The sequence below is a fragment of the Mesoplodon mirus genome, assembly GCF_964341445.2.
Source record: "Mesoplodon mirus genome assembly, chromosome: 11".
NCBI classification, from domain to species: domain Eukaryota; kingdom Metazoa; phylum Chordata; class Mammalia; order Artiodactyla; family Ziphiidae; genus Mesoplodon; species Mesoplodon mirus.
Genome location: NC_138987.1, coordinates 93,687,486 through 93,710,560, shown reverse-complemented (window position 1 = coordinate 93,710,560; position 23,075 = coordinate 93,687,486). Strand labels below are relative to the sequence as shown.

The following is a 23,075-nucleotide window of genomic DNA, read 5'->3' as shown; positions in this document are numbered from 1 at the left end:
ATATGGAGCCAGTGGACCACTCATACTCTCCTGGCGGGGGGGCTGTGAAATGGTGCAACATCTTTGGAAAGCAGTTTGGCAGTTTCTTAAAAGACTAGATATTTACTTCAGAGAAATAAAAGTATATGTCAATACAAAGACCTGTGCATGATGTTCACAGCAGCTTCTTTGTAAAAACCCAAACTGGAACCAACCCAAATGTCATCAACAGACTAATGGATGAACAAACAGTGATGTATCCAAACAACAAAAAGTAATGGGGACCAAGACTGTACCAGGAAGAAATAGAGAATATGAACAGACAAACACAAGTAATGAAATTGAAACTGTGATTAAAAATCTTCCAACAAACAAAAGTTCAGGACCAGATAAGATGGCTTCACAGGTGAATTCTATCGAACATTCAGAGAAGAGCTAACACCCATCCTTCTGAAACTCTTCCAAAAAATTGCGGAGGAAGGAACACTCCCAAACTCATTCTATGAGGCCACCATCACCCTGATACCAAAACCAGACAGAGATACCACAAAAAAAGAAAATTACAGACCAATATCACTGATGAATATAAATGCAAAAATCCTCAACAAAATACGAGCAAACAGAATCCAACAACACATTAAAAGGATCCTACACCATGATCAAGTGGGATTTATCCCCGGGATGCAAGGATTCTTCAATATATGCAAATCAACCAGTATGATACACCATATTAACACACTGAAGAATAAAAACCATATTATCATCTCAATAGATGCAGAAAAAGCTTTTGACAAAATTCAACACCCATTTATGATAAAAACTCCAGAAAGTGGGCATAAAGGGAACCTACCTCAACATAATAAAGGCCATATACGACAAACCCACAGCAAACATCATTCTCAATGGTGAAAAACTGAAAGCATTTCCTCTAAGATCAGGAACAAGACAAGGATATCCACTCTCACCACTATTATTCAACATAGTTTTGGAAGTCCTAGCCTTGGCAATGAGAAAAAGAAATAAAAGGAATACAAATTGGAAAAGAAGAAGTAAAACTGTCACTGTTTGCAGATGACATGATACTATACACAGAGAACCCTAAAGGTGCCACCAGAAAACTACTAGAGCTAATCAATGAATTTGGTAAAGTTGAAGGATACAAAATTAATGCACAGAAATTTCTTGCATTCCTATACACTAATGATGAAAAATCTGAAAGAGAAATTAAGGAAACGCTCCAATTTACCATTGCAACAAAAAGAATAAAATACCTAGGAATAAACCTACCTAGGGAGACAAAAGACCTGTATGCAGAAAACTATAAGACACTATGAAAACTATAAGACACTGATGAAAGAAATTAAAGTTGATACCAACAGATGGAAAGATATACCATGTTCCTGGATTGGAAGAATCAATACTGTGAAAATGACTATACTACCCAAAGCAATCTACAGATTCAATGCAATCCCTATCAAATTACCAATGGCATTTTTTATGGAACTAGAACAACAAAAAAAAATCTTAAAATTTTTATGGAGACACAAAAGACCCCGAATAGCCAAAGCAGTCTTGAGGGAAAAAAACGGAGCTGGAGGAATCAGACTCCCTGATTTCAGACTATACTACAAAGCTACAGTAATCAAGACAATATGGTACTGGCACAAAAACAGAAACATAGATCAATGGAACAAGACAGAAAGCCCAGAGATAAACCCACGCACCTATGGTCAACTCATCTATGACAAAGGAGGCAAGGATATACAATGGAAAAAAGACAGTCTCTTCAATAAGTGGTGCGGGGAAAACTGGATATCTACATGTAAAAGAATGAAATTAGAACATTCCCTAAAACCATACACAAAAATAAACTCAAAATGGATTAGAGACCTAAATGTAAGACCAGACACTATAAAACTCTTTAAAGGAAAACACAGGAAGAACACTCTTTGACATAAATCATAGCAAGATCTTTTTTGATCCACCTCCTAGAGTAATGGAAATAAAAACAAAAATAAACAAATGGGACCTAATTAAACTTAAAAGCTTTTGCACAGCAAAGGCGACCATAAACAAGACAGAAAAAAACCCTCAGAATGGGAGAAAATATTTGCAAACGAATCAACGGACAAAGGATTAATCTCCAAAATATATAAACAGCTCATGCAGCTCAATATTAGGAAACAAACAACCCAATCCAAAAATGGGCAGAAGACCTAAATAAACATTTCTCCAAAGAAGACATACAGATGGCCAAGAGGCACATGAAAAGCTGCTCAACACCACTAATTATTAAAGAAATGCAAGTCAATGAGGTATCTACAATGAGGTATCACCTCACACCAGTTAGAATGGGCATCGTCAGAAAATCTACAAACAACAAATGCTGGAGAGGGTGTGGAGAAAAGGGAACCCTCTTGCACTGCTGGTGGGAAAGTGAATTGATACAGCCACTTTGGAGAACAGTATGGAGGTTCCTTAAAAAACTAAAAATAGAATTACCCTATGACCCAGCAACACCACTACTGGGCATATATCCAGAGAAAGCCATAATTCAAAAAGACACATGCACCCCAATGTTCACTGAAGCACTATTTACAATAGTCATGTCCTGGAAACAACCTAAATGCCCATCGACAGACAAATGGATAAAGAAGATGTGGTACATATATACGATGGAATATTAGCCATAAAAAGGAACGAAACTGGGTCATTTGTTGAGACATGGATGGATCTAGAGACTGTCATAGAGTGAAGTAAGTCAGAAAGAGAAAAACAAATATCATATATTAACGCATATATGTGGAACCTAGAAAAATGGTACAGATGAACCGGTTTGCAGGACAGAAACTGAGACATGGATGTAGAGAACAAACGTATGGACACTAAGGAGGGAAAGCGGCAGGGGGTGGTGGTGTGATGAATTGGGAGATTGGGATTGACATGTATACACTGATGTGTGTAAAATGCATAACTAATAAAAATCTGTATAAAAAATAATAAAAATAATTTCAAAAAAAAAAGTAATGGGGACTTCCCTGGTGGTGCAATGGTTAAGAATCTGCCTGCCAATGCAGGGGACACAGCTTTGAGCCCTGACCCGGGGAAATCCCACATGCCGCGGAGCAACTAAGCCTGTGCACCACAACCACTGAGCCTGTGCTCTAGAGCCCACAAGCCACAACTACTGAGCCCGCATGCCACAACTACTGAAGACCACGCGCCTAGAGCTTGTGCTCCACAACAAGAGAAGCCACTGCAATGAGAAGCCTGCACACCACAACGAAGAGCAGCCCCTGCTCGCCGCAACTAGAGAAAGCCCGCACTTAGCAACGAAGACCCAATGCAGCCAAACATAAATTTAAAAAAAAAAAAAAAAAGTAATGAACTATTGGGAATTCCCTGGCAGTCCAGTGGTTAAGACTCCGCGCTTCCACTACAGTGGGCACGGGTTCAATCCCCAGGCAGGAAACTAAAATCCTGCGTGCCAAAAAAACAAAGGAATGAACTATTTATGTAATTTGGGTGAATCTCAAAATAATTATGTAGAATAAAATAAGTCAGAAAAAAAGTGTATATATTGCATACTCCATTTATATAAAATTTTAGAAAATTCAGATTAATCTATTGTAACAAAAAGCAGATCGGTGGTTGTCTGGAGGTGGGGAGAGAGGGTGAAAAAGAAGAGGAGGAGGGATGATAAAGGGGCATGAGGAAACTTTTGTAGGTGATGGTTATATCACGCTGACTGTGATGATGGCTCCAGAAGTGCATACATATGTCAAAACTTATTAAACTTTAAACTTTACATATGTGCAATTTGTTGAATTATCAATTATACCTTAATAAAACAGTCTGGCAGATATAGTTCTTAATACAACTATTTTTATTGTTTTATATTATTATTAGAATGATCTTTGAATAAGACCTAATACCAAAACTAAATATAAAGCCTATCCGAAAGAGATATTTAACTCTGAGAAAGCTCTTGAAGGTGTTAGGACCAAAGTAGTATAAATGCTTCTTTTTTTTTTTCACCCAAAATATGCGTTTTGGTTTTTTTAAAGCATTTACTCCAAGCTTCTGACATCTACTTTCCTGGTATCAACAGTAATTAAAGATCTAGAGCACCACTATCCAACAGAAATTTCTATGATGATAGAAGTGTTCTCTCCACTGTGCAATACAATAGCCACTGGCCACATGTGGCTATGGAGCACTTAAAAGATGGCTAGTATGGCTAAAAAATAAATTTTTAATTTTATTTAATCTTAATTCATTTAAATTTAAGTAGACAAGTGGTCGTATGGATAGCACAGATCTAGAGGCTGAGATGAAGAACACAGACGAGGCAGCAAAAATAAGACCAGAGTTACGATGCGATAATCTACATGATCTTCTCTCACAATTACTTACTAAAGGTCTAAAACAGTCATCCGAAGCCAAGACCAAGTGCCACTGAAAACTAACCACTCCCTCTTTAAGAAAGTAATTTTTTAAAAAAATTAAGGTGCTCAAAAACAGTAAAGAAAAAAGTGATGTTTAAGCCAGTTTATGGGTAGTGTCTGCCAAATGGAGTTATGAAGTCCACTATTTTCATCAGTAAGCACAACATGAACTTCCCTTCTAACTAAGCTTAAGTCCAACTTTCTTAGTCAAAAACTGATGGGCGGACAGCTTTTTTAAAAAGTGACTAAGAGCCCTTTCTGCTTATTCTGCGTACCTACAGCTGCTATTGGCAAATTAGTAAATTTCCCTCACAGATTCACTTTTAGCTCATTTCAGGCCTTCATACAGCACACTGATTTATCAGTCCACATAGTGTTCACTGCGCTTATACTGAGCCCCTCATATTATGCGCCAATTATAAAAATCAGAAGAAAGGTCAATATTAGTTAAGGGTACAATGTTAAGTGCTGCACAAGGCTGAGAAATAGCCCCAGAGCATTTACAACTTAAAATCCAAGAGTGATAATAATCTGATATTTATTTGGCACCTTTCTTTATGGCACTTTCCTTGGAAAACTATACCAAATCTGCATATGGCATTAAGTGCCAGCTAAATGTCTTTTATGGGTTTCAAGTCAAACATTAACATTTCTACTAAATACGTGGTCTACAAAGTCCAAAGAACCTTTCTGGTCATTTAAGGCCTCACAAGCCTTAAGAGTACAAAAAGAAGCGGGGCTGGGGGGAGGGTGAGAACAAGTTAATTTAAGTTGGCAGTAGTGCTTGTCATTGAGGACTCCTGAAGGACTATACATAAACCTATACACGCCATTAAAAGAAATCCCAGATTTCATCCTGTCCAACCGCCCTTCTGATACTTCAGTACTTTCCACAATATTGTCACCAGTATCTACTTAGCAATACATTAAATGGGACATCTGAAAGGTATAATTTGATTTGTAATACTGTTTTAACCTACTAAAGAAATACACTGGATCCACACACACTTGCCCCTAGTTGTAGCGTATGTGCCATGCACTCAGTATCTTCCACTCCAAAGCACTTACCTTCAGACTTCCTAATACCCAGATAACCCAAATAACCACCTTCATATCTCTTTAGTGAACCTTCACAGGTGCTTAGAAATCCTTATTTTCCTTTATTAACTTCCTACCAATCTTTCCCTAGTGCCTTTCTAAACTTCTTCTGCTTTCCTGAAGACAAATTCCATGCTTTGAATCCTTCATCCCAGATCATCTCACAAAGTAATCTCAGTGAAGCAGGAAGCAAGGTAAGTGTCATACATCCCCAACATCTTACTTTAAACTTCTCAAAAATCTCTCTAGATCCCACCCATCCTCCTCTATTTTGTCCTCAGTCTCAAATGACAAGTTGCCCTTCCTCCTTTCTTAGTCTATACCTATGTTTGCTAAGTGGGAGGGAAGATCTGAAACTAAAAGACAGATGAAGCATGATCAGAGGAATAATAGTATAGTATAGTGTGCAGAACATTCTACATAGGTGGGGATATGGTCAACATTTTTGAATGCTGCAGAGAAGAATAAGGACTGAGAAAAGGCCAGCTGGATTTGGTTATGAAGACTTGGAGAAAGCAGTTTCAGCTGAGTGATAGGTGGGAAGTTAGACTAAAGGAGTTAATAACTAATGGGTGGTTATATTAAGTGTATACCAATACTGTAAGGTTTTGTGATTAATATAATTATTCTCTTGGTGGCAGCAAGGTGAGCTTTATTAAAACAAAGCTTTCTGAGAGCAGGGACCTGGCAGGAGCCATGGGAGATTCAAGAAACAGGATACTGAGATGGCCAACAAGAAGTTATATGCGTAGAACTGAGGCTTAGGCTGGAGGTGATGACTTGAAAATTACCTGAATAGAGTTGCTGGTTAACCAGGTGAACTTGGATAATCTTCTCTTCTACACTCTCTTACTTAGGGAACAAAGAGTGTAGATGAGGAAGTTTGCCGTCTCTTCCTGCCATAAAATTAAATGCATCACCTTTCCCCCAAAGAAAACCCTCAAGAGTCAATGGTAACACAATTTTCCTAATCCTACTGGTGTGCCATGGAGCCATCCTTGACACCCACCTTTCTCCCCCCGTCTGCCAATCACTCACTGTCTTGTTGATTCTCCTTTAGCATGTCCTTAAATTTGCCTCTTCTTTTCCATTTTTTAGAACCACTAGCCTACTCTAGACCTCCATAACCTCAGGCCTAAACTACCTCAATAGTAAATGATCTCAACACTCTCCCTTCCCTTTTCTACTTCTAAGACTTCTACTTTATCCAACTCAAAAAGGTTTCTGATTTCCTGTGCCTAAAATTAAAAGCCTCAATACCTCAGGCCTCCACCGGGTGCTTTCTGCCTATGACTCTAACTTACCTTTTATAGTCTCTGCGTCATACAAACTAGTTTTTAACACATTAACTTGCGAGCACATCATACTCTATCACCAGTGTATTCATTTTCCTGCACGCTCCATATTTCTCTAACCTTATCCAGCAAGCAAATCCTTCAAGGCCAGATTCAAACCTTATCTATTCCAAGAATCTTTCCAATTGCCTCAGCTTTCCTTCTTTGCACCCTTACAGTCTTCACCACCTATTTGATATTAGCATTTTTTTAGGTATATTTCCTTCTTCAACTAGGACCTCTGCCACTTGGGAACAGGAGCCATACCTTTTAACTAATTTGGGGAATCCCTATCACAGTTCACTGTATGACGGCCATATAATAAACATTTATTAATATTTAAAAGGAATTTTTTAGAACCTGATGTAAAAACATACTTGTCATAAACCGTAAAGGATTTTACATTAAGTACTGGCCAAATGCATACAAATGCCCAACTTACACACTGACTTGGAGGCTTCTGTGCCCTAAACTTTGGCTAGCTCTAACCTTAAGCAAGACAATCCAGAACATCCTCTCTTAAGGACTCATTTGAAGTATCAGCTGACCATACACACAAAAAAAATCTCCTGTTAAAACTACCCCGGTCATGTCATCTGCTAACCTCTACCCACTTGTCCCACTTTCCCACAAAGATCCTGCTGGCACTATTCATTTCTACATATAAGAGTAAAGCCTTTTTGGGTTTGATTCTGAGATACCTGCATACCTTGTGGTCATTCTCCTTATTGCAAAAGTCTTTTTTAATAAAGGCTCGCCTTACCAAGCAGGCATTTATTTGTATTTGACATCTGTATAGTGAGTGACATGACTTGGATGGGTATTGACCTCACCTATGGACCCATGCCATCCCCACCTCAATAATGACACTTTGTGAGTCATTTAAACTCCTCTCCTGCTCAGAGATTCAGGGATCTTTCCTTGAGTTCAACTCTTTAACCAGTGCTGCAGACCTCTTATCTGTTGCAACATGGTAAGAAGTTACCTTGATATTTTCCAGCAAAGAATTTTTTTCTTTGACTCTCTGAGTAGATAACCACACCCTAACTCTTGAGGGGGAATATTCCCAGCTCTTCTGTGAGGCCTCTTCTAACTTCCCTAACTCCTATAATGGAGATTACACAAGGGAATTTCCTTGGCTCTTCACAAGGGAATACCCTTTCCCAGCTCCTTTAAATTCTTATGTGTTCATCATCAAAAAGTCGACAAACAATAAATGCTGGAGACAGTGTGGAGAAAAGGGAACCCTCTTGCACTGCTGGTGGGAATGTAAATTGATACAGCCACTATGGAGAACAGTATGGAGGTTCCTTAAAAAACTAAAAATAGAATTACCATACGACCCAGCAATCCCACTACTGGGCATATACCCTGAGAAAACCATAATTCAAAAAGAGTCATGTACCACAATGTTCACTGCAGCTCTATTTACAATAGCCAGGACATGGAAGCAACCTAAGTGTCCATCAACAGATGAATGGATAAAGAAGATGTGGCACATATATACCATGGAATATTACTCAGTCATAAAAAGAAACAAAATTGAGTTATTTGTAGTGAAGTGGATGGACCTAGAGTCTGTCATACAGAGTGAAGTAAGTCAGAAAAAGAAAAACAAATACCGTATGCTAACACATATATATGGAATTTAAAAAAATGGTTATGAAGAACCTAGGGGCAGGACAGGAATAAAGACGCAGACTTAGAAAATGGACTTGAGGACACGGGGAGGGGGAAGGGTAAGCTGGGACAAAGTGAGAGAGTGGCAATGGACGTACATATATTACCAAATGGAAAATAGATAGCTAGTGGGAAGCAGCCGCAGAGCACAGGGAGATCAGCTGGGTGCTTTTGACCACCTAGAGGGGTGGGATAGGGAGGGTGGGAGGGAGACGCAAGAGGGAGGAAATATGGGGATATATGTATAGCTGATATTATACTCTAATAAAGATGTAAAAAAAATGGAAAAGAAAAAAAATTCTTATGTCTTGTTTAATTATCTAACCCAACAGGTAACTGTCACTCTATTGAGCACCCTCCGTCTTCTCCCACTGACCGACCACATGCTTCACCATTACAGCCCTAATTCAGTCCAGTATCTTCAAAAATGGCAAAATGTTACTAAAGACAATTTAGAACTTCAATGTCCTCCTTGGGAAACAGGATCTCCCTAAAACCTCTCCTCTCCCATCACCATCTCTCTTCCTTCCTCCATTTTACCAACCTCAACCTTCCCTTAAATCCTTTACCTATCCTCCTTTAATACCCCAGTCTCCTCCACTCCTCTATCCACCCTGTCAGACCTTTCCCTTCTTACTCCAACCCCTCAATTCCCTGTAGTCACTAGCACTTTAAGGCTCCCTTTTCCCCCCACTAGGGATTCATGAGGGGCTCAGGGACCTAAAGTTAAAAACACAAATTGGAAACAGGCTGGATCTTTTATCCACTCAAATGAGCTTCTGAGACACCCAAACAGCCCTTGGTCTCTCTTTGGTCCCTCACTCAAAATGTAGTCCACAGCCTCCATAAGATTACACGTCAGGGCAAAGCAAATCTGAAAAGTCTCCTCCACAAATAATGGTGGGAAGACTTTAGCCTTCACAGTGACTGGGTAGGTAACCTCAACCTGCCCTATCTGCCAGAAACACAAAGATAAAGGAAGGATAAGAACTAGCTCTTCTACATAAACCATCAGTGAGCTGAAACTTTCAAACTGACGCTATAAGCTATTTGTATGTTTTATGTACATATGTATGTATGTTATATATATACATAAAATACTTCCCTACCTTCAGATGGTATTGTTTAGTATAATTTTAGATTATGAAATCCCTTGAAGGAGTTCTATTCTGATTAGCTTGAAGATAAATAGGTGCTCACAGGTTCTTTTTGGAGTGATGAAAATGTTTTAAAATTGATTGCGGTGATGGTGGCAGAATATGTGAATAGACTAAAAACTACTGAACTCTACACGTGACATGGGTGAATTGTATGGTGTGTGAATATCTCAATAAAGTTGTTAAAGTAACAACAAAAAGTGCTCATATAAAAGTACTTCTAAGATTTCCAGAAGTTAAGGAAATTAAAATTCTTAGAAACTAACCCAAATGTTTTAAAAATCCAAGTGAACATACATTTAGGCAAATCTTTGGTATGTGAGACCAGTTTGATATTGTTGGTTTAATAAAAACATCTATGTCTTCTGAGTTATGGGCATTAAGTATAACACAAGAATAGGTTTTTATTCTACTTGAATATGTTCTTCCTAAATTTTTACAGGTTTATTGACAGAATAAACTAGCATTATATCTACATTTGTACTTAGCCAAGTTGAATTATTATTCTGACAAATTGTACTTCAAAAGTAATTATATCTTGTAATAAGCCAACTTGAAGATAGTTTCCAAAATCTTTTAGTAACTTAAAACCTTAGACTTATGCTAAGTTAGTCCATGGATATTCATTAAATACCTAGGTCATTTCTAAGTAAGAACACTGAAGCATAAGCATTTCAAGTTTATACAAGTTTTTGCCTCCTATTTTCATGGTACCAAGAAGCTACACATATTTGAGTCTATCAAAGAACATATTCATTTTTGTCACATTGAGAAGTTGTACTATCTGGAAGTGCATGGCTATAAGAAGTTGTAAGATGTATATTCATAAACTCTGCCAGTCTACTACAAAATGTTGGTGTATGACAGACAGTTCACAACTATCCACCTCATAGTTTTCTCTGTAAAATAGTAGTTACTGTAATTATAAGTTATAACCTTGTATGTAAATGAGACTGTAATAGAAATAATGACAGAAAGGAACAACTCTATACGCAGAATGTGTTTTTAAGGGAAAAAAAAAAAACGGTCCTAAAGTAAAATGACTAAGTGTTCCAGAATGAGAAAGAGGAACATGCAGAACAAAACCTGCATGGACAGAGAAAGTTATAACAAGTTGATGATAAAAAGAATTTTATTTGTCACGGTCAAAGCCAGCTAAGACTTGACAGGTTTATTTGTAAGATTTTCAGAAAGTGCTTCAGTATCAAACATTATACTTGTATAAAACTAAAATCTGGTTTTCTACTAAAATGACAAAATTTTCTTGGGTTCTGATCCGCTGTTAATAAAGAGGTTATAAAAGGTTTTTCTTCGCTTTCTGAGTAATCAATCTCCTTAGAAGCCAAAAATTCGGTGTCTTTTCAGAATTTCCTGTACTTGGTGTTAATTTTATCATGTCTTATCATTTTAAAAAGTCTTCTCACTTTTGAAAGAGCTAAAGTTCTTTCCTATGTTCACTTTTAAAAAAATATTTTTTTGACACTGGTTAAATAGGTTGCCAGGTATTTTTTCTCACTGATCCATGATCCTATGTAATTGAATGTTCAAACCTCCTGACAACTTTTGACATTCTGCCTTTTCAAATTCAAATACTAAATGATGTCTTTTGCACCTACAACTGTCTTTAAAATTTCCCAAAGGGCCCCTAGAAGTTCACAAAGGATTAATTCTTTCACTTTGTAAGAAGAGAGGTACTAAAAATAATTGGTTTATTTGATCAATGTTATGATTTGCATGGGAAGCACTGTCAAATCAGAAGAGAGGCTTACCCTCCCTAGATTAAATCAGTATGGGTAAAATGTTAATACGATTATTTCAAAAACTGGATGAAGTTCCTAGAAATTTATCACTAGCCTCAGTGTTCACAATGTGTTTCCATTTCCTGAGTCCCAGTGGTGCTTTGTCTGATATTTTTAGACAACAGTACAGAGTCATCAATTACAATTTTGATTTTTCTTTTTTATGATTTTTTTTAATGTTACCTTGGTCACAATTTCACTTCTCTAATTTGAATACAGTATATAACTGGTAGGCCAGTGAGTGGTTCTCCACCAGGGATTCACTTAACCTACTTACTGAATTTTATTATACAGATGTTTAGGACTTATTCCAGACTTAACTAAAAATTTTTACTTGATAATCTTGACATATTCTTTTTTTTTTTTTTTTTTTTTTTTTTTTTTTTTGCGGTACGTGGGCCTCTCACTGTTGTGGCCTCTCCCATTGTGAAGCACAGGCTCCGGACGCGCAGGCTCAGCGGCCATGGCTCACGGGCCCAGCCGCTCCGCGGCATATGGGATCTTCCCAGACCAGGACACGAACCCGCGTCCCCTCCATCGGCAGGCAGACTCTCAACCACTGCGCCACCAGGGAAGCCCTCTTGATATATTCTTGATATGCTCTAACTATATGCTTCATGACACATTATGTCTCAGGATTACTGCATATCTTTAAGTCTTTTTCTGTATAACAGTTATATTCATTTATACTCATAAATCAGATGTAATAGCTACTCTTTTTTAAAATAAGGTTAATCATTATGCTTATAGCTATCTTGCCTAAAACTTTTCTGGACTGATTTTATTTTGGTTTGCATGCCATAAAAACAACCAGGGCTTCCCTGGTGGCGCAGTTGTTGAGAGTCCGCCTGATGATGCAGGGGACGTGGGTTCGTGCCCCGGTCCGGGAAGATCCCACATGCCGCGGAGCGGCTGGGTCCATGAGCCATGGCCGCTGAGCCTGCGTGTCCGGAGCCTGTGCTCCGCAACGGTAGAGGCCACAACAGTGAGAGGCCCGCGTACCGCAAAAAAAAAAAAAAAAAAAAAAAAAACAACCAAACTTATTCATCAACTGCATTTTTTTTTTTTTTTTTTAGATTTTTAAATTTTATTTATTTATTTATTTTTGGCTGCATTGGGTCTTCATTGCTGCACATGGGTTTCCTCTAGTTGCGGCGTGCGGGGGCTGCTCTTCATTGTGGTTCGTGGGCTTCTTCTCATCACGGTGGCTTCCCTTGTTGCAGAGCACAGGCTCTAGGCGCATGGGCTTCAGTAGTTGTGGCTCGCGGGCTCTAGAGCACAGGCTCAGCAGTCGTGGCGCACGGGCTTTGTTGCCCCATGGCATGAGGGATCTTCCCAGTACAGGGCTCGAATCCCTGTCCCCTGCATTGGCAGGCAGATTCTTAACCACTGCACCACCAGGGAAGCCCAACTGCATTATTTTTTATAACAAACTCTCATCAGATCTTTCACTTTTAAAACTACCCGTATAAGTCATCACCACCATTTTAAGTCTTTTGTCATCTACAGAGTGTTTTTTGTTTTACTTCGATGCTTCCCTGAAAGTGCCTGCAAATGAGCTACAGGCCAAGTGCTTGTCTTCAACAAAAAAAGGATTGTTGAAAGAGGACTATACCGGTAACTCCTGGGCACAAGCTTCTGATGGCATCACTTACATAACTTCAAGACTATACCAGTGGACTGAGTCAGGATTCCCAAAAAACTAGTGAAGCAGATGGATTCATGAGACTGTTAACCCAAGATCTAGTAGAACAAGAATTAATCACACAGGACTGAATAAACTGATGAAGGATGATTATGGGTTTTAAAATACTGCTGATGCTTTAATGTCCTATTTTCTGGATATAAGGAATTCATTTCTCATTTCTCTTAAGCTATCTGTAATTCATTGACAATTTTAGCAGACTATGCTTTTGTAAACAGAAATAAAAACATTTATCTTTTTCTCCCTAATTCATCCATAATTCAAAAACAAAACTCTTATTTCAATGAGTATTCTTATTTTCATGGCAACATAGTTATTTGTATAGGTTCAATAAAAGTCTGTCCTCCCGGTTGGAAACATAATGCAACCAAGGCTTTGACTGGATGTCATATTTGAAAGTCATGTTCACTTAATCTAATACCACCAGTTACTTTTAAGGAGCTGTGATTGATTTTATGGAACAATGCTTACAGTTCCCTTGGGAAAACTAGACTGGTACCTAGCTTACAGTTCCCAGACTTACAGGTAAAGTAAGCAAGGTCAATTCCAGGCAGGCCCAGGAACCCTAGGATATTTTGGGGACCTTAGGAATTTACCCAAATCTATAGGTACTGCAAATGAAACCCAATGGTGAGTACTTGACTTAGCTTCCTGGCCTCAAGAGGCTTTTAAAAGTTCAATCCAAGATTCCTTATAAAAAGTCCCTTTGAAGCAGACCTAAAATGCCTACACCTACATAAATAATGAGACCAATCTAATGAGACCAACTTCACAATGACTTTAGCCTACTTTGTTGTGGACTGAATGTCTGTGTCCCCCAAAATTCATATGTTGAAACCCTACACTCCCCCTCATGTGAATGTATTAGGAGGTGGGGCCTTTGGGAGGTAATTAGAATTAGATGAGGTCATAAGGGTAGAGTCCTCACAAACAGGATCAGCACCCTTATAAAAGTCCAGAGAGAGCTTGCTTCCTCTCCTCTCTGCCCTGTGAGGATACAAAGAGAGCTCAGCAGTCTGCAAACTGGAAGAGGGTCCTCAACAGAACCCGACCATACTGGCACCCTGCTGTTGGGTTACCAACCTCCAGAACTGTGAGAAATAAATTTCTGTTGTTTATAAGCCATCTAGTCTATAATGTTTTTGTTGTAGCAGCCTGAGCTGACTAAAACATATCCCTAAGACTGACAAATTTTCTTTTAAACAGCAGCAGGACTGACCAAGTGCTCACAACTACCCTTGCTTATCCACTGACTTGGCTTGACCACACTTTAGTCAGGCTTTTCTCCTTTCCCACAAGCCCCTGAAGTTTGGCTTGCCCTAAATTTAAGCAAGCAGATGCTCTTAGGCTCCCTTAACAGCTCATTCCAAGCCATCAACTGACTGCAGTAAATAAAGAAAACTCCAGTTGAACTATCTTGACCACGCAATCTGCTCACCCTCGCCCACTCGGTCCCCACTCTCACAAAGTCTCTGCTAGTCCTGCTCACCCTTCTCCATAAAAGAAGAGTCTTTTTGTGTTTTATTTTGAGATGCCTGCAGATCCGACAGAAGAGCATTCTCCCTTCTGCAATAATCCTTTTGAATAAAGTCTCTCCTTACCTAAACCTGGACTAGTTTTTATTTTACAGTAATATGACAAACCACCTATGTGCAAACTCCAAAATTACAATGTTACTTACGTTCCCCTATCAAAAGTGATTGGTATCATTTTCAAAACCATATTAAGGTCCAGATGAAACTAGATGCATACAGAAAGCACTGCATGTAAAATTACTGCCCAGAGTACAAGCAATCTGGCCTTAGGTCAGTCATTCGTCTTTATAGTGTCAATTAATAATTTAAATTTTCACTTTTTTTTTCTTTTTTGCCTGAAAATATGAGTTCACTTCACATCCCCAAGTGCTTGGCCCTTCCAAGCAAGGTATCACAGAAACAAAAATTAGCAAGTTACATTATAGCTAATAGGATCACAGCACTGAAGTACCTGAAATGTTCACCAAATTGAGCCCAGGTACATTTTAGTATTTTCCAGTCTCACATCTGCATGACTTTTTTGTGAGGACAGTCACTGCCACAAATAACACAAACAGCTTGAGAAACAAAAGCATGTGCTAATAATATCAAATAACAGTTTTCCTTGTATTTATGATGAATTATATTTTAAATGAATAATCTCAAAGGCAAATATCCTATTCTTTAGGTTGCCTAGTCCATGTATCTGACTAAATTTCAAAGTTATTCACATGGAGCAGGGTTCTATTCATTAAGAGGAGGCCCTTTTACAGAAGATGTGTAAAAGACTCTCACACAAAGACTGAAATACACAACGCAGGAGCTCAGTAGAGCATTTACCCATCCTACCAGGGAGAAGTCCATCAACTGATTTTAATTATTATAAACAAATACAATAAAATTCTCAATTAGACAATACTTTGATAAAATTATTTTGCCCGTAAGTATGGACAACTTTTAAATAAGTAAATATGTATTATAATCAACCAAACTATTTATTCTCTAGCTTATTTATAATAATCACCTAAAAGTGTTCAAGTTGCGATCCTTTAGAAGGTAAAATAAATTTAGTAGATAGTGGCCATCTTGTTTATATAAAACAAAATAGAAAATATCAAAAGTAAAAGTATTTTATGGAGTTTGTTCCAGTTGCAAAAGAATCAAGTTCAAAAACCACTGGTTTAAAACTGTCTAAAACAGTGCCCAGAACATAAATGTTTTACTCGTCTTTACTGTGCATTAACATTTCTTTTAAATTAGCCATCTTGACAATAGTGACCATTTACTCTAAGTCCACAGACTGTGCACTGTGCTATCCCTTTGCAAACACTTGATCAGTTCTCACAGAAATCTTGGAAGGTATTATCCCCGTCTAATAGTAGAAGAAATAGTAGAAGAAACTAAAGCTAAGTAACTTGTCCAAGGCTACATAAAGTGGTGGAAGATGAACCTGATTTGTCAACAAAGCCCATACTTTTCTGCTACAGTGCCCCTCTTTATCATCTTCTCTGAATATCAACTTGCAATAAAATTTCCATGATGAAAATGAATTTTCTCAGAGTATTTACCCATGGCCTAAGCAGAACTATAACCTGTATTACTTGTTTTTCCAATATATTCAATTTATAAATTCACATAAAATATTTTCCATTTATATACTCCTTCACAGAATCTTCTTTGATATTCAAAAAAGACAAACCTTTCTGATAGTCAAAGCATATATAACTATACAGAAAAGCATTTCAGTTCAGCAAATGGAAAAACCTCCAATTAAAGAAAAGAAAAATTCTCTGAAAAACTTAACCATGGGAAATCACTGTTAGGCCTGATGATAACAATGAGCTGAAACTCTGAAGTTTCATAACCAGTCAAATTATTTCCTAGTCAGATGAGCAAATCTAAAGCCAAGTAAGTGAGAAGGGATTAAAGTATCAGATTCAACTATATGAAATTATCATCAAATATCAATTCACATGACTCAACCTAACGCTTAAAGGGTTACCTAGTCCAGGTTCTCTCTACGTGTGTTGCTTGGAACAAAGGTTCAGCAGCATATTAAAAGGATTTACGAAAAAATTCATTGTCTACTTTGGGAAACAGTGGATTAAACAAAGTTAAAACTGGTCTCTACCTCAGAACCTCTCAGAGCCCTTAGTGTGTTAATATGAAGTGAGAACCTCCAAAAGGATTCATTATCCCAACCGAAGGTGTACAGAGATTAGGTAACTTATCCAAGGTCACACAGCTAGCAAATGACAAACTTAGAATAAGAATCGAATTCTCCTGATTCCCACACCAAAATTCATTCTATCTTCCCAATACGTCGTTATACCTGATACTAAACAATTTTCCAAGGACCACTCCTATAAAAATTTAAGATGGGAAACACTAGTGGCTTGTGCTGACAGTATTTACCAACACCCCACCAAAACAAATAACAACAACAAAAGGTAAGTAACAAAGAATTCTTATAAAACAACAAAGCCTTCTCAAAATAAGCTAGACATAGTATTTACAGATCATACACACTTATGGTATTCCAAAACTTATATTCTTATAAAAAATATTTCCTCTAAGAAATCAGAGCTATAATCTTTTCTAACCAGCACCTGGATGGAAGTAAGGATGGCAACCTAGACCGTGAGGTCCATGAGAGCAGGGCCCGTGTCGATTTTGCTCACCAATATACCATCAGAGCCTGATATATAGTAGGTATACCACACCTAATTGCTGAAAGAATGGACCATAAATCCCTACTCTAACATTAATTAGCTGTAGGATCTTGATCATGTTATAATCTCTCTGAATCTGAGTTTCCCCACTTGCAAGTGAAGTAGTTAGACCAGAAGGATCAAGATCTCTTCTATCTTTAAGAATTTGTGACTCTCATACAAATTAAATCTCAAATCCCCAGCATTTGAGGATACGTCCACAATCAAAAATTATAACAAAAAATAACATTTGCAAATCACTTGATATTCAGTACATCATTTAATATACCCAACAAATTTGCAAATTTGCTTGGTATTACTACCCACATTTTACAAGTAAAGAAACTGGGGCCCAGAGAAACTCACTGACTAGACTAGAATCACAAAGTTATTAAGTAGTGAAGCACGGACTTTAAACCCAAGATTTTGGTGTTGAAATTCCCAAATCTTTCCATTACACCTTGACCTCTGATGATAGGGATAGGGATGCAGCCCAGATAATGACAGCATTACTCCCTGGCTTTCAGCTATTGATTTAACAGGGCCAGAGGACAAAAGGTCTCCCAAACTCTCCCATCATCCCATCTTCCCAATGTTAAAGTTCCAACTTTTCTGTGAAGAAAAATTACCTTAATGCAACAAACTAATCACATTTCTCCCTGGAGTCCAAGGTTATCTAATATTGCCATTTTAACAGAAGATGACATTATCATGGAATGAAAAGAATCTAAATTGTGAATAAAAATCTTTCACACTGAAAGACAGTTTTAGTTCAAAATATATACTCACAGTTAAGTACACTGAATTCAAAGACCACTTCATACCATTATTAGACTACATTTAAAATGAAAGCTTCACTTTTGGAAACTTTGCTTGCTAGTGTAAATGAGGCAATTTAAGCTATTAACTCTTCTAGGTCTTCTTAAACAATATCATACTTCACAATATTACTTCAAGTACAACTTCTTTTAATTCCAATAATGAATAAACCCAACTCTAGGCTCAAACGTCGTGTTAAACAAGTGGCATTTACATCATAACCTTCCCTTCCAAGAAACACAATTGGGCAACCAGAAACATCCCGGGTTATGGATTTCAATTTCTCAAAGACTTTAACCCATCAGCTGACTCTCCTATTTGTTAACTCTATTAATCTCCTGTCTTAAAATATATACATATTCTATGTCAAATATAATTGTTTTGCACAGCTATAGCAAAATCCCCTTTCGACAGGGAGTATACTATAACAAAATAAACATATACTTATTAAACCTCTCAAGTACATAACACTGCATTAAATTCTCTGCCATGAAAATGAAATGGGCACTAGCTTTCTGGAGTTTACACGTGGAAATAATTTAGGATATGCTTACAGTGAGTCGTAATTAAGTAAAAGTAAGATACAACAGGCAGACGTAATAATCCTGAAGCGTAACTAAAGAAAAAAAATTCCTCCTCCAAAAAAATGTCAATCACCCTCATCTAAAATAAATATCCACTCAAAAATGGCATATCTGGCTCATTTATAGCACAAGACTATTAGTTTCTATCGTGTTCTGGAAACCTCAGTAAGTTTGCACACTGAACAAAAGTTTAGCCTGTTAAATTAATAGCTAAAAATCTCCTTAGACCCAAGAGTTTCCGTAGCTGAAAAGAACTGACCGTGAACACAAGGAGAGTTTTAACAAAACCAAAGCTACAAAGTCATTGCATCAATCGGTACTTAAAATTCCTCTGCTGGTAAATGCCCCGTAGCATCAGAGTCATCACCACTTCACCACTGATAAGTCTGAGAAAAGCTGCTGAAATCTTGCGGGCCAGTGAAAAACCTCAGTGAACTGTCACAAAATAAAAGTCACAGCGTATGTGACAGCTTTGCAGGCCAATTACAAAACAAAAACAAAAACCCATAGGACCATCGAATTTACGCGATTCTCGGGGCAAATTATCTAGAATACCCTATGTTATTTACCAAAGTGCCAAGCAGTCCCCAGGGGAGCGCGGCAGATGATAACTTAGGTCCCAGGACAGGCTCCTCTCCACCAAGGATGACTCTCCTACTTGGTGCCAACTGTGCACTTGCATGCTCCGAAAATAGGGGCAAGTCCTGAATGCCAGGAGTTGCAAGGGCAACGCTTCTATTTTATTATGGCCTGAAGCCCGGGCGATTCCCAAGGCTGAACCTCTCGACCTTTAACCTCGGAGTCACTTTCCAACTGCGCTCTCACCCACGATCGTTATATCCCCAACGGAAACCAGTTATTAGTTGTAACAAGGCCTGGAAAAATAGGAAGGGAGCTCTCAAAGTTCCCAGGACCGACACGGAAAAGGCGGGGGCTTCGAGGGAGAAGCCCAACGTGGAAGCATCTTGGGCTCCACCGTTCCGAGAGCCAAAATCCAGACAAAGCCCCTCGTCCCCGGTGACTCCAGGCAGAAAGAGACACACCGACCTTCAGTCACTCGGACAGAATGGGGCTCCGGGGGGTCGGGGTGTCACCCGGCCAGGGAGGCCGGACGGAGGCTCCGCTCTGCCCCGACGAGGTGGGTAAAGCGAGGCGGGGGCTGCAGCGTGGCCGGGCGGAGCACGTAGCCCCTTCTCCCGGGCCCCTCTCTCCCTCCTTCCCCACGACCAGGCCTCTCCCGGCTCCTCTTCCCCTGCTTCGCCTCCCTCCCTCCCCTCCCCCCCGCAGACACCGCAGAACGAGGCCCCCTCCCCCCCCAAAGCCCACCAACTTCCCCGTTCCCCCGCTTCTCCCCACCTCTCAGGAGCACGCAGAAACTGCAGGCCAGGAGGCTCCTCAGGACGGCCCCCATCTTCCCTTCTCGCGTTCGCTTCTCTCACCGGCGAGGGGCGGCCCGAAGAGGGGGAGGCGAGGAGCCGGGGCGGCCGCCGCAGCGGCAGGTCTGCACGCTCATGCTTCCCAGCTTTCCCGAGAGAGAAGAAAGAAAGGGGCCCGTCAAGGCTCCGCGCGCGCCGCCGCCGCCGCTGCCGCCCTCTCTATCGCGCCGCTCCGCCCGGGGCTCGCGCGACGCCAGCGTCTGCTTCCATGCCGCCGCCTCCTCCCCCGGCGCCCCGCTTCCCCCGCGCAGCTCCTCATTCAGCCTCTTCCTCTCACGCAGCGGCGCAGGGATATGCCTCCCGCCGCCTGCACGAGTCGCCGCCGAGGTCTCCCTGCGCGCGGGCGAGCCCCCTCCCTCGGCGCCGCCTCCCGGGCACTCCAGAAAAGGAGAGGGGGAACGTGCGCGCGGCCTCGGCTGGGAGACCCCGGGAGACCTGCGGGGCGAGCAGAGGCGGGCGGGAGGGGAAAGGCCGCTCGGCGGCGCATTCCAATGGGATTCTTTCCCGGGCCGGCCCCTTCGGCCCTCCCCGCGGAGGGCGTGAAGCGACGTCGAACAACATCGGAGACGGCGTGGTCGGGACTACTTTCTGCGGCTCGGCCCGGCCGCCGCCTGAGCGGGTCTTTGTGCGGCCGCTGCCGGCCGAGTCAGGTGGGGCTCCCGGGCCACGCCGGCCGCCACCTGGGCCGGGGCCGCGAGGGGCGGCGGGGGACGGCGGGCCGGGGCGGGCGAAGCCGCAGGTCCACGCTCGGGGAGCCACGCGGGTCCCAACGCGGGTGATGAGCTTAGTCACAGGGTTGGAAATTGGTTTAAGCATCTATTTTTTTTAAGGCAAATAAAAATTAATGCTGCGTCCACCGACTTTCAACGTAGATATGGTTTGAACACCAGAAGGGTGTTCAAACGCCAACACAAAACGGAGATTTTTAAAATTTTTCTCCTGGTTTCCCAGAACTACAGACTGCCCCCTCAATTAAGTCCAACAAGGACTAAAGATTTCTAAACTGGCAGATAAAATTCCAAGATAAATGCGTCAGCACCTAAGACAGAGCAAAGGGACAATCGCTCAGAACTGTCTTCGGGATTTTACAAACCGCGTTTAATGATGAATGTGGGGCATGTTTTGACGATCCGTTTTCAGCTTGAGGAAAGGATTCCTCGGAATCTCAGACTCTGATTTTGTACAGCCTCTGCTGGCTGCTCTCCGTGCACTGGGCATTCAGGAGTAACAACCCACACGCCCCTGGAATCACATGGCAGCTTCAGTGCGGGGTGAAGGGGGAGGTGGGGAGGGAGGAGGGCAAGCCACCAAGAGTTAACGTAAAGGAGCCATTGGGGGCAATCTGCCCAGCTGTCACATGCCCTTACCTGGGGGCAGATGGGTGCGGAGCTGGAGCTACTCCCGCATTGGTACTGGTATCTTAGTAACATTGGAGTTCACCAAGTGCTGAGCACACATCAGATTCGACACTCACAGCTACCCTGGGGTAAGGCAGGTTGTGTCACTTAGTATCCTTAGTGCAGAGAGGAAAATGAGAAGCTGAGGAGTTCAGTGACTTACCCAAAGCCACTCAGGTAGAGCATAGCAGGTCAGAACCCAACCCAGGTCTTCCGACTGAAGACACTCCGCTCCTTCCGAGAAATGCACACGGAACCAAGGCCATAGGTGTCTGTAAGCAGAAGGGCAGAAAGCCAAATCACTTTCTCCTAAACTCACCTGTGAACGTCTGACCATCATTGATTTAAATTACCTTCTTCCAAGAAACATGTCAGGACTCTGCAAGTCTTGTAGTCTTCCTCCTCAAAACAGGTAACTGAGAACCAGGTTTCCAGCAGTAGCCTAGAGAATATTAGCTCGAAGCTGTGAGGCTGTGGAGACAACACGATGTCATGGGAAGGCATGAGCTTTGGAATAAGACCGGTAGGCTCCAAAACCCTGCCAGTTACTAGATGTGTAACTTTGGGCGTGATATTTAAGTGTACTGCACCTCAGTTTTCTCATCTGTAAAATGGGGATAATACCTCCTTCAGGTTTGTGGTAGGAATTAAAATTTAAAATATATACAAACTTCTCACTATATAATAGGTGCTCAATAAATGACCATTTCCTTTCCCAACTGCTGCAAGGTGAATGGTATCATAGTAACTTGGAATCCTTGGAAGAGAATGGAAAAGAGGGGGAAAAATTCATGCTCAAAATGTTTATTCCAGGATTATTTCTAGTTGGAGGTAGATAACTGTGAAGCCAATAAAAATTAATCTTCAGGACTCCCCCGCACCGACTTTCACAGGCCCCTTCCAAAGCCTGGGGAGGGGCCCTAACAATGTGTTCACATGGTCCTATTTGCAAAAGTAAGATAATTTTGTATTCTTTTTCTGAAAACATGACTCAAAATTGTGTAAATTTCAAGTTCCCCAAAACCTGGATCTGTTTCTATTTATAACAGAAAACTGGGTATAACCTAAGCCGCTTTTAGGCTATCAACCGAAGCAGGGAAATGAGATATGCAATCCTGGAAAAATTATAATTTGGAGGACTATGAAACAGTGTTGGAAAATGCTTACAGTTCATTAAGCTTAAAAACATATAGGGCCTCCCTGGTGGCGCAGTGGTTGGGAGTCCGCCTGCCGGTGCAGGGGATACGGGTTCGTGCCCCGGTCTGGGAGGATCCCATATGCCGCGGAGCGGCTGGGCCCGTGAGCCATGGCCGCTGGGCCTGCGCATCCGGAGCCTGTGCTCCGCAACGGGAGAGGCCACAACAGTGAGAGGCCCGCATACCGCAAAAAGAAAAAAAAAAAAAAAAAAAAAAAA

General features: G+C 40.6%; 1 protein-coding gene across 1 annotated transcript in view; it reads right to left on the bottom strand.

Moving 5' to 3' along the window:
* Positions 1-20,525, bottom strand: part of LRP6 (LDL receptor related protein 6) — a 179,060-nt gene extending 158,535 nt beyond the window's left edge. The window contains exon 1 of the mRNA XM_082636519.1: positions 20,185-20,525. Within this exon, the coding sequence (XP_082492645.1) occupies positions 20,185-20,239 (55 nt within the window). The 5' untranslated portion in view covers positions 20,240-20,525. The remainder of the gene's footprint in view (positions 1-20,184) is intronic.
* Positions 20,526-23,075: the final 2,550 nt, after the last annotated feature.